Source organism: Micropterus dolomieu, linkage group LG01 (genome assembly GCF_021292245.1).
Source record: "Micropterus dolomieu isolate WLL.071019.BEF.003 ecotype Adirondacks linkage group LG01, ASM2129224v1, whole genome shotgun sequence".
NCBI lineage: Eukaryota > Metazoa > Chordata > Actinopteri > Centrarchiformes > Centrarchidae > Micropterus > Micropterus dolomieu.
The window spans coordinates 30,403,544-30,415,895 of record NC_060150.1 but is presented as its reverse complement, the minus strand read 5'-3'; the positions used below and the strand labels follow the sequence as shown (position 1 = coordinate 30,415,895).

The following is a 12,352-nucleotide window of genomic DNA, read 5'->3' as shown; positions in this document are numbered from 1 at the left end:
GGCAAATTCCCAGTTGCATTTAGCCAAATTAAATGGTCATATGGCATTTTCAGGACAAAGAAAGTAAATGAGAAAAGGAAAGATATTTCCCCACGAGTTTCTTGTGGTGTTTGTTCAGTGTTAAGACATTTCAGGTATCTCCATTTTTAACAGGATATCTAAGTGTTGCCTTTTCTCTACTTTTGCATGTTTGAAGCTTGATCAAAAACAAAGAAATTTCTCCTCAATAACTGGACTTGACTTGCCAACTTGTTACACTGAATTTCCAGAAGAATCAAGTCAACCAGGCAGAGTGAGCGGATTCAAAGGTCTGCACCCAGGCAAGGACTTCATCAACGGTGGCAAATGCGTAGTAAAAAGCTGTAGCTCATGGCGATACATTAAAAGATTTTATTGTTACTGTAAAACAATGGTCTGAGAGTGAAATAAGGGCTTTGATATAAACACCTGAAAATTGCATATACAGATCAGTGTGTAAGTATTGATCCACGCACACATCCCCAGTCCCTTCACCAAGTCTTTGACCTCAACATGTTTTACACACATTCAAATCTGTTAAACAGATCACAGGTTTATATTGGCCAACAAAATTACAATTCCTCATTTTTTTAATTTTTTTTTTTAAATCAACTCAGGGCTTGTGTTTACAGAGTTGTGTGCTGATCCAGGATCAATAATAAATCCTCTGACTATTGCTGTGTTTTGCCTTTAGGCTTGAGGTGGTCTAAAGAGGATTTAGCATTAAATCATTGTTGAGTTCAAAAGTACGTTTGGGCATCCCGGTTAACTTGGTATGCTGGAAATTCCCAACAAAGCAAGTTAACCACCAGGCACCTGCCCCTGAACAGCTGGCCAAGTGGTGGACCAATGGTAAACTGGGTAACTGGCAAATAATGTACTGTGTTATTGTAATATATTGGGTCTTTAAATGTGGACTTTAATGGTGATAGCCTCTCAAATAGGACACAGCTTATGTTATTCATAACAGCGAGTGCAAATCAGCACAGTGACAACTATCTAAATCCACTCCCTGAACGCACACACCATTAAAATGCTATACATTTATACAGAATTATCCTCAGTTTCTCCCTGCATTATGAAAACAGTGATTTTTATATCACTAACTTATCGTTAAATTTCAATAGCTCATTAAGTAAGTGCAGTGCTTTGCATTTTGAGCTCTAGCACATTTGTGTTAAGTGTTTCAGGCCAAATTCAACAGCTCGGGCCTGTTGACTTTGTGCAAGACAGTGAGGCAAAAATGAGAAAAACAGAGGTGGGCCATCCCGCTATGCCCTAACAATGTAAGGCTATAATGCCTTCCAAATGAACACTTCACAACCACGCTATAATTGTAATCATTATTATCCAGCATTGAATTTAAACAGGTATTTAAGTCTCTCAAAGTCATTCCTGGCATTTTGCTTTCCTCTGTCATGGCCAGCCTCGCCCCTTCTGTGGTGATGTCACTTCCTCTGACATCTTTTCCTTTGTCTCTTTTCGTCGCTCGCCGTCCCCAGGGTCTTTCTCCTGCTGTCAGTCTCTCTCCCTCTCCTCCTCTAGAGGATGGGTCTGTCTGTGCTCCCACATTTGCACCGCTCCGTCCCACTGTGGAGAAACAGAGGAGGATGAGGGAGATATCAGAGCTGCAGCTGGCTTCCCACAGTAGTTCCCATTTTAAAATTTTTTGGTGACTTTTCTTAACATAGACTGCCCCAATTACTTTAAATAGTTATTTCTTCTGGATTTATTATAGCTCAAATTTGTGATTAATTTTAGTTTTATGTTTAGAAATATGTTGATAAGTTATTAAAACTTTCACCAAGGTTAAACTTCCTGTCTTTGCACCACTATTTAGTCACTTTGCTCTGGGAAGAACTTTCTGGCTATAAATGCTTTGTTTTTTCATCCACTGAAATCATCAACAAAATGAATCAAGTAATGGATGAACTAGCGCTGGGCGATATGGCCAAACATGTTATCATGATAAAAACGTTCATATCATTCGATAACGGTAATTATCACGATATATGTCAAATCGTTATTTCTAAGACACCAGATGGTTAATTATGGTTTAAACTATTACTTTATGGTCAGAACTTGACAAACATATGCCAAACCTTTCACAAATCTGAGGTAGAACATTCAAAATAAGTATGATAAATATTGAGAAAATATTGTTTCAGTCGCTTTTCCTCGACAAAATAAATATCTTAGAAATAGAAAAATGAAGTGCTAATATATTCACGATTAAAATGAACTGAATGTAACACTTACTGAACATTTATTGAACATTTGTTAGATTGTTGAGGAACATTATATCGCGATAATTATTGTTATTGTTTTATTGCTATGATGAACTTTTAAAATTTGCATCGGCTGACTCAAATAAACAGAAGACCTCTATTTAACCTATAACAAAAAAAATAGTTTTAAAGGTAAGCAAAGAGCTGGCCACTCATTTTCTCCACATTTATGTTCATAAGAGGGTTGTATGGAAGAGTATTGTAGTGATTTTGAATTAGCCATGTAGCTACATTAATAGTTTGAATTTACTAAACTTGTCGAGAAAACAATGTCAGATGAGTGTCTCGGTACACTGCCAACTTTGTTGCAGTTTCAACAACTTATTTCAACAACATTAGGAAAACTTACAGATTTCAGCTTTTAGTAAATAGTCTGGTTTTCTCTTCAGCTGTGAGAGAAACTGCTTAAAAAGTACTATTAAATGCAATATACATTAGAAATAAGATATCGCATGCACTCATATTTCTGTAAATGGCCCATTTGATTGTCTAAACACACATTAAAAGCCATTCACTTAATTCCATGGTGATCCATTAATGCAGGAATCACTGTCTGGTTTAATTCTCCTCAATAAAAACCTTTACACAGTTTTTGGAAAGTGCTTTACGTTCAAACTTTTTTACACTTCTAGTTGAAGAGTTTCCGTTAACAGCACTCACAGAGCTGCTGACGATGTTGTCCTCATACGGGTGCCAACTGACGTCCCTCACGCACGCGTCATGGCCTGACAGTTTGGAGACCACGGCGCCCGTCAGGACGTCGTAAACTGGACAGAAACACAATTCAACATGTTGAGCTACTTGTAGGCATGAAGTGTTTATCGATGCCCCTTTAATCACTCTTAGACACACATCAGAACTGCACTGACTTTCCATGCAAAAATGACACACACAGAGTTGGAAGGGTTATTTGGTGGAAAATAATACGACTACACATCGCAGACATACAGGCAGCACGTAGTGAGACTCACTGATGATTTTGCCAGTGGAGCAGCCGGAGTAGATGAACCTCTGTCCGGTGCTGAACTCCGGAGAGAAACGACAGCGGATGAGCGTGTGCAGAACGCCGTGACCACGGTAGGTCATGACCGAGGTGTCGCCCGTCAGCTTGTGTCTCTTCAGGGCTGGTACAGACGACAGGTAAACACGATATTTTCAGAAATCACCTTTTAGATCTTTTATTAAAATGTTTTGCTCCCTTAAAAGTCAGAATTCAGATTTTCCTCCCCGCTCCATCTTATTGTCTGAGCTCCTATCCTTCCCCTCCCCTCTAACCCTTCTCTCATCTTTGACTAATCAGGCTTTCACTCATGTCTCTTTACCTGGTTTTAATACTGCCACATTCCCTTACCCTCACCCATGTTTCACCTTTCTGTCAATGGTCCTCTCTCCTTTCTTTTCCTATGTCATTTTCTTCTCTTCTTTTTCTTCCCTTTCTGCCTCCCTGTGACCTCCCCTCTTCTTGTCCTCTCCTCCCTCCTGACTTGTTCACTAGCACTCCTCCTCCTCCTCACCTCTCTGGGGAACCTGCTGCCAGCGGTAATCCCAGTTTTGTTGGGTGACAGCCAGGCGTGAAGCTGCCAGCCCCTCTTTGGGCGAGAACTTTCTGACGTCCCAGAGCTTGATGGACTGGTCCTTTGAGTTGCTGATCAGGTAGCGCGCGTCACCCTTAAACAGTCACGAGGCGGGCGAAGAGGACCGCAATTTTAAAAGAAAGCAAAAGATACCTCAGATTTAGAGCATTATACTGAGCTAATAATGGCTTTTAATTAATTAATATTCAACCAATCATCAGTCAAACCCAGCTACCCACAAGGATTAGCGAAGCTTGTCATTGACAGATTGATAAAATACCAGTAGCAGCCCTCTCTTCGCCCCCCCCTACCTTGCTGTGGATGAAGGTGATGCCGTCTCGGTGGCCGGCCAGCTGTCCGACAGGCTGCGGTCTGTCCTCCCGCAGCGTCCGTCTGTCCCACACCTTGCACAGCGCGTCGTCGCTGCCAGAGAAGAGCAGCTGCGACGAGCTGTCGGCGAATGCCACCGCATTCACATCGTCCTCATGGGCATCAATCTGACAAGCAGAGATGCAAAAGGAGGAGAGTCAGTGTTTCTGTGTGGAGGGGGGCGAGTGTGTGTTAGATTGTTTGATTTCCTTTGTGTGAGACTATAATATACATGCTTGTGTGAAAGTGTCCTGGTCTGTGGGCTAAAATACCACTTTGGTCCAAATTGAAACTATTAGATGAATTACTTTAAAATGTGGCACAGAAATTATAGCCTTGAGACTTTGGTGGTCCCGACTGTTCCTCTAGCAACACCAGCAAGTTGACATTTGTAGTTCAGGATAAAATGTGTAAACCACTACAGGATGGTTTGCCATGAAATGTGGTACAGACTAACCACGTCTGTAGGTCAACTAACATGGGTTTATAAATGATCAATATTGCCAATGTTTAGAGCAGCACGCCCGGTGGCTGTGTGTTATCTCAGCCAGTAACATGTTGTTTTTGACAGTTTGTCAGAAATTACGTCATTCAGTTGCTTTTTTCTCAACAGTTTAACAATATATAATGGTTTTAGATTACATTAGCTGTTATTTAAGAGAAACATATTAAGACGATGGTGACTGAGGAAATTTAGGGCTCCAAACTAACTTTTTCACCACCTTCTCAAAACTGACAAGGGGGAGCGTTAACATTGTTCCACACCAGCCACACTGATGCCTGCAGATGGCTCAGACGTTTTTTATACATCGGCCTTGTGACTGCAGATATCGGGTGATTATCTCAAAATGCCAGATATCGGCCCGATTAATCGGTCTCTCAGATGTACAGACGTTCATGTGCCCCTCAGGATGAATCTGAATCACTTTGGTGTTCCATTGACTTTTGTTTTTTTTTATGTATGTATGTGTTTGTCCAATACTTACATTTATGACCAAATATCTGCAAAACTAAAGACTAATGCCTCAGCTACACTTTGTGTTTAGGTCTAATTAGAGAACACATTAAAACTAAAATGGTGAACAGGCAAGTGTTTATGCTTGATAAAAATCAGCATATTTATGTTTACGTAGTGAGCACATTAGCATTTAACTCAAGGCACCAGTGTGTGTGTCCCAGTTAAAAGGACAGTTAACGTGAATTACAGATGCACCTAGCTAAGCAAGCTAGCTAGGGCCACACGGAGCCATTGGCTCCACAGTCTCTTCCAAATACGGTCACGTCCGGTGCCGCTGGTTGCAAAAAATCAACATGGCGGCAGCCTAACAGCCAAACTCGAGGCTTCAAAACGGCAGTCCACAAACCAACATGTGACGCCACGATAATGTATTCTTTTTAGAGTTGCTAGCATGTCTGTAGACTTTTGTTTGATTAATGTCAACTAATCCTTTGAAAAGACTAAAACACACAAAGACCAATCGAGTTGTCGCTGATTGGTCGATCAAAATAAGCTACAGTGGCATGATGTAATAAAAGAACATGTCAGCCAGTCTACCTACGTGGCTTGTGGCTTTTGTGTGTTTTTAGTAGTTTGTGGACAACAGGGGAAGCTCAGGGGAAGATACATCAGGCTTTGGCCTCAGGCAAAACACATTAGTAGGATCAGTTTATTGTTAGTTAGGGTCTTTCATCGGATTTGATAACAACAAGAAAAATATAGACCACCACCAGACTTAAGTGAAAATATAGCACAAATGGGCCAAGCTACAACTTCAGCGATAAAGCACAGACACACTGACGCAGAGGTAATGGGACAGAATGAGAAAGAGCATGAGACAGAGGCGAAACAGATGGTAGAGGCCAGCTACTGACAGAGGGAGGGGGGGGGGGGATTTAACCCCCCCGTCGTCACACTGCAGGGTGGAGCTGGACTCTCTGCTGCTACAATACAGAGGGCAGGGCAGCACGCCACTTTCTGCTAATGTCTGACTCACCTTGATCGCGGGATGAGGCACTAACAGACATGGGTGGACGTGACTCAGAAACAGGTGCAAAAACCCCAAAACAGCCAATGCACTCAAGACACACTAACCTTCAACGTTCGTTTATTCTGCTCAAGATCAAAAACGTAAAGGCAGCCATCATTCGCTCTGAAAGGAGAGAGGAGAGAGAGGAGGTGGCTTTATATTAGTTATAGTTGTCTTCAATGAGAAAAAGTCTACTCAAATTATACGGCTGTGAAAAAAAGAGCTGCTTTCATTTACAGTTCTGAAAGAGACTTCAGTCTTTATTTCAACTCTGTCAGTCTCCACCTTGAAACATAAATGCAAATTGTACTCACCCTCCGAGGATCTCATTGCCATCTGTGGACGCAGCCAGTGAGAACACACAGAACCTCCTCTCATCTGGACTACAAAGAACACACACATACACAAGAGCAGATTGACACCACAGCAATAGCACCACTATTGAATCACAACTACACTGTCTACTGTACAGCTTGATGAAGGCATGCATCACCTCTTAAACAATGCTACTGTTACGAGTGCTGTGAGTTTAATGGTAGTGCTTTGTTGAAATAATGATCTCTCCGGTGAACAAGAAACACACACAAAGTGAGAGGATGGATGTTAGGGTGACAAGCTTTGACAGCATCATTCATCCAGGTGGTAATGAGGGGAGAGGAGGGCCGGTTGGTAGGGAATGATAGATTACCTGCTCCGTAATGTTATATGTTACTATGAGGGAAACACTAACTTGAGGTCCAGGGCGGTGTGGTTTTCACTGTCTCCATCTATACTGCACAAATGAACTGTGGGGAAAACACAGAGAGAGAGAGAGAGAACAAATGATTTCCGCCACCTTTTTTTGCTACTGCAGCAACAGTAAAAATGACATATGGATAACATGGATGGTTCTTGGGGGATCATCAGCTGTCCAAGCCACGGCCGTTCTAAACAAAACCCTGCAGAAATTAGCATCACTGGCTAATCGTATCGTATTGTATATTACAGGTCACGTAGCCTTACTGTAGTCAGACCAGCTGGAGTAGAGCACGTGATTTGTGTCAGGGGTGAAGCACACGTCCAGCACACTCCAGCCCACATCCCGGGCCTTCACTGTTCGCCGCAGGTGGAAGCGCCCCCTGGCGGTGTCGTACAAGCGGATGTTCTGGTCTGCAGCGAGCAGACAGGAAGAAAAAAATGGAATCAAATAATGGCTGGCTGCCTGGGTGAGGCCTGTTGTCCCTCGCCTGTATAGCTTGCTTAGAAGACAGAAACGTACATTTTAAAAGAAGTTTCATAATAAATCAGCTAAAACGTAACAGAAATAAATATGACGTGGTGCTACTAGATTTGATGTTCGTATCATTTGTTTTGTTTCGGCAAATTTGATGTCTGGTAGCTGGGGATTGCATCAATAGATGTTAAAACAAGGAATTCAAAAGTGGACAATACTTGTCTGTGACACACCACATTCTCTATATGTCACCACACAAATGGCACATCGAGTTGGTGGTCTAAACAGCCACAAATAAACAGTAAGATCTGATTCGGCTCCTCTGGGTTCTCATGTTGGAGCTCGGGTTATTTACCTTGGCAGGCAGAGAGGAACATGTTGCCATCCTCGCTGTACACTCCGCAGAAGGCTTTCTGCTGGTATGTGTCCTTGTGGGATACATAGTTTGGCAGAAAACTGCAAAGGAACAAGGGTCAATATCATTTGACAGACAACAGCGTGAGTCCTCTGGTAAACATCATTTCACAAACAAATCTACTGTACACAAATCTGTCGCATGAAACACAACAAAATTCCACGCTATGTTTTTTTTAAAATGTGCCACTAATTTGATTTGTATTCTTTCTCTGTGTCACATTAAAAAAAAAAAGTATTTGAAAATTTGTTAAAAAACATTGGAAATGCGTAGAATTTCAACAACACTTACTGTGTGCGGATACGAGTGCACTCTCCGTGGGAAAAACTGGAGCCTCTACATCTGCCGTGCTCCCTCTGAAAGGCAAAGAAAACATCACACTGGTTAACATCTATGGAGAATTAAACTAGCTGACGCAAACAAGTGAAAATCATCCTAACAAACTGGGTTGCAAATAATCTACGTTATATCAGAGCTCTTAATTAAAGAAAGAATGCAGATGAAACTGATGGAAACTAATCACCATCTTTCTACATTCTTAGTGCTAGAAATCTGCCAATTGCATTCTAGTCTGCTCTCTGATACCACTTGTATTTCAGTTTGCGTCTCTGTGGCCTGACCTCTGTCAGCATGTGGGTGAAACTCTTTCGGCCTTTCTGGGCAGAGGAGGCATTGGCCAGCAGGATCTGAGTTCGGATCTCACTCTGGTCCACCTCGTGTGTGTCGGGCTGGGCGTCCACTAGAAAGATAACGCAAAAAAAAAAAAAAAAAAAAAGTATTTGGTATTATTTACAATCTGACATCCAACTTTCAGAAGCACCATAATTAAATGACAAACTGATGTTTTCTGATATCAAATGATACAGAGGAGGAGACTGGGAGAGTAGAAAATGACAAAGAGTAAAAGAAACACAGGACGCACTAGCTAACTATGAGCTGTTAACTGGGTTTTAAGACCTTTAAGACTGATTTGTTGTACATGCTTAGTTAACAAACAAACAAAAGTATTAAAATATAGGCATGCCTTCCTGTTATATTACTCACTTAATTTCCCCTAACACAAATATTGATAACATTCAAGTCTCACATTATGGCCATCACCAACACAGTATTTTTTTCGCCTGGGTAACAGCCAAAATACGACCTCTTCTATCACTGCATGATGGTGAAATCGTAATCAATTCATTTGTATCTTCCAGCTGGATTATTGTAATGTCCTTTTCTCCGGTCTTCAGCAGCTACGATCTTGACAAAACCTAGAAAATCTGACCATATAGCACCCATTCTGGCTTCTCTTCACTGGTTACCTGTGCCAAGCTACTGGTGATTTCAAGGTTCTTCTTTTAACTTATAAGGCCTTGCATGGACTTCACCATCTTACCTATCTGAGCTAATTACACCATATACACCAGCACGCCCTCTTCGCTCTGTCGATGCTGGTCTCCTGGTCATTCGTTTGTTTAACCTACAGTGCTCCATGTCTCTGGAATGTCCTTCCATTACAATCAAAGAAGCACGTTAATCTTTACATCAAGTCAGAAAACATTCAAACTCCTCTTGATAGATTTGGTGCTGTTGAAAACTTCTGTGATGGAATCATTGGAGCACATGCTTCATTGTTATTTTATGAATTTATTATAAGTCTTCCAAAAATGTGACCAGATCTACTTGGTCAAAAATATACAGCAATGTTAATATTTGGTTAAATGCCCCTTTGTCTTTTTTACCTCAAATAGGCGCTTCTGGCAGCAATCCACAAGCTTCAGGCAAGCTTCTGGTTTAATCTTTGACCTCTCCTCTTGATAAATTTGGTGCTGTTAAATTTGACACACTTGTTTCTTCAGCAAACTCCACACGTTTTCGATGGGGTTTAAGTCAGGACATTGGGAAGGCCGTTCTAAAACATTAATTCTAGCCTGAGTTAGCCATTCCTTTACCACTTTTGATGTGTGTTTGCGGTCAGTGTCCTGTTGAAACACCCAGCTGCATTCAAGACCCAACCTTCTGGCTGATGGTAATGCTCCAAAGCTCCACTGGCAGCAAAACAGGCCCGGAGCATAATACTACTACCACCAGCCTGCTTGACGGTTGGTATGGTGTTCTTGGGGTTAAAGGCATCACCATCTTTCCTCAAAGCATATTTCTGGTCATTGTGGCCAAATATCTCAATTTGTGTTTCATCTGACCACAGAACTTTTACCCAGAAGGCTTTTTCTTTGTCTATGTGATCAGCAGAAAACTTTAGTCGAGCCTTATGGTGCCACTTCTAGAGCAAAGGCTTCCTTCTTGCACAGCAGCCTCTCAGCTAATGGCAATGTAAATCACACTTAACTATAGACAGTGACACCTGTGTTCCAGCAGCTTCTAATTCACTGTTGACCCCTGACCATCCTGAATGATTTACTCTCAGCAGCACTTGAAAGCTTGCGTTGTCTTTCTGATCGTGGCAGTGACACAACTGTGCCATGCACTTTATACTTATGAACAATTGTTTGCACAGTGAAACTTGGGACCTATAGCTGCTTTGATATGGCTCCAAGTGACTTTCCTAAATTCTTCAAGTCAATGATCCACTTCTTCAGCTCTCTGCTGAGCTCCATAGACTTCCCCATCGTAGCGTTTTGAGTCAAATAAGTGTATCAAACAAGCCCCTTATAAACGGACTCAGAGAAGTCACTAGCTGTAGTCACTCATAATAAGTTAAAGGGGTTGAAGAGGAAGTTAAACATTTTCAGAAGACCTATAATAGATTCATAAAAGAACCAAAATTCATGACTGTTTTTTCTGACAAAGAAGTATATGCTCCAATGATTCCTTCACAGAAAAATACGAGTTGTAGGAATCACTGGGAACTCAAACTGCCATGAAATACATGTTCTGAAATGTATGTAAACTTCTGACCACCACTGTACCTTTAATTGATGCTTTTAAATGTGGTTGTTTTATTTATTTATTTTCATTTTTTTCGCCTTTTTAACATTGATGATTTTAACCTGGTTTCCTTTTAAAATGTAGTATTTTATTTGCTTGCTGTATGTTTTGTCCTTTATATTCTTTTTAATTGTGAAAGTAAATTTGGACCATGCTGCATGATGATTCAGCACTTTAAATAAAATTGATTGATTGCTTGATTGATTTACTTTGGATCTTAGTGAATACAAGACAATACCATTACTCTAACACGATTTACATCTTTAATTGAAATCTCGCATATTACTGGAATGCATTCATCTTGTTTCTGCTGCTGGGTGTTGGGTGGATTCCAACAACACAGAATACAAACAGCCAGAAACACACAGTCCCAAAACACAGCAGGGAAATGTTTTCCTTCTAGCAGACTTGTGAAGATAAGCTTTCCGAAGTGTATGGCTATTGAAACTGTATATTTCAGCAGATGAAGGCTATATAATATCAAGCAAAATAAAATGTCTGGACAGGGAACAGTGTCAGGGGGTTACCTGGTGGATTGTAGCGGTCACCAAGCCGACCCTCCCAAGCTCCGTCGCTGTCGTCATCAGAGTCAGAGTAGGACTGGACCAGCTGAAGCCCTGTGGCTCCGCTGCCATGGACCAGTCTGACCTGGCCCCTGCACACACAAACACCACAATCACTTCATCAGCTAATCAATCCAAATGGTGATTACATGATCAAATGAATCCAACCCTCTGCAGCTAAGAGTGCACTAAACAAAATAATCTCAAGGAGTAACAGGGAACAAATCTTCATCTATTAATACTTGAAATATCAATTCAGGAAAGTCCAGCTGCAGCCCTAAAGCCCAAAGATGAGACACCAGCCTGCTGCACACTGGGTGCTGTGCTGTGGGTAAAGCTACAGTGCTGTGATGTGTTTCCACTGAGCAGCAGCTCCACTGTAACAGATGGGGAATCAGTGGCCCGCTCCAGCATGGTTTAATGCTAACTGAAGTGAGAAATGAGAGCGATACATATTCATTTCAACTCTTCCAGATCCTTGTACTTCCTAGTTCTGACTCCGGTGCGGTGTTATTTACTATAGGCTCCTGCCATTCTCGGGGATCGGTTCCAAATGCTTTTTAGAAGTGCTTGGTAAGAGAGGAATATTCAGAAATTCCCCAGCCACTTTAACGCCATTAAATTAAAACTGGAATGGGAAATTCCATCCTTAAACTGGAATGCAATGTGACTTTTAATTATTTGCTCCCTTGGCAGAGAGGTGAAAACACTGTTCCCTCTACTGTGTGCCACTTGGACAAGATGTCAGTCACCTTCACAGCGTTGTTTCTTCTTTCCTATGTATATGGTCTCATATTTGAAATTTCTACCCTAAAACTCTCAATTAGATATAATACATTTATAATGATGTATACATGTCAAGAGATTTAAAGTTATCAATTGAGTTTATGTACTTGTTTTGTGTACTGACCCAACACTTAGGGCTGGGCAATAAAACAATAATGGTAATTATTG

At 41.3% G+C, this 12,352-nt stretch overlaps 1 protein-coding gene across 1 annotated transcript in view; it reads right to left on the bottom strand.

Annotated features, from left to right (window-relative positions):
• Nucleotides 1-376: 376 nt before the first annotated feature.
• Nucleotides 377-12,352, bottom strand: part of dcaf11 (ddb1 and cul4 associated factor 11) — a 13,533-nt gene continuing 1,557 nt past the window's right edge. The window contains exons 3-15 of the mRNA XM_046064524.1: nt 11,363-11,490; nt 8,525-8,643; nt 8,196-8,260; nt 7,845-7,945; nt 7,279-7,425; nt 7,007-7,061; nt 6,591-6,659; nt 6,342-6,399; nt 4,192-4,377; nt 3,821-3,974; nt 3,278-3,430; nt 2,967-3,073; nt 377-1,608 (exon numbers count right to left, since the gene is read on the bottom strand). Of these exons, the coding sequence (XP_045920480.1) occupies nt 1,537-1,608; nt 2,967-3,073; nt 3,278-3,430; nt 3,821-3,974; nt 4,192-4,377; nt 6,342-6,399; nt 6,591-6,659; nt 7,007-7,061; nt 7,279-7,425; nt 7,845-7,945; nt 8,196-8,260; nt 8,525-8,643; nt 11,363-11,490 (1,414 nt within the window). The 3' untranslated portion in view covers nt 377-1,536. The remainder of the gene's footprint in view (nt 1,609-2,966; nt 3,074-3,277; nt 3,431-3,820; nt 3,975-4,191; nt 4,378-6,341; nt 6,400-6,590; nt 6,660-7,006; nt 7,062-7,278; nt 7,426-7,844; nt 7,946-8,195; nt 8,261-8,524; nt 8,644-11,362; nt 11,491-12,352) is intronic.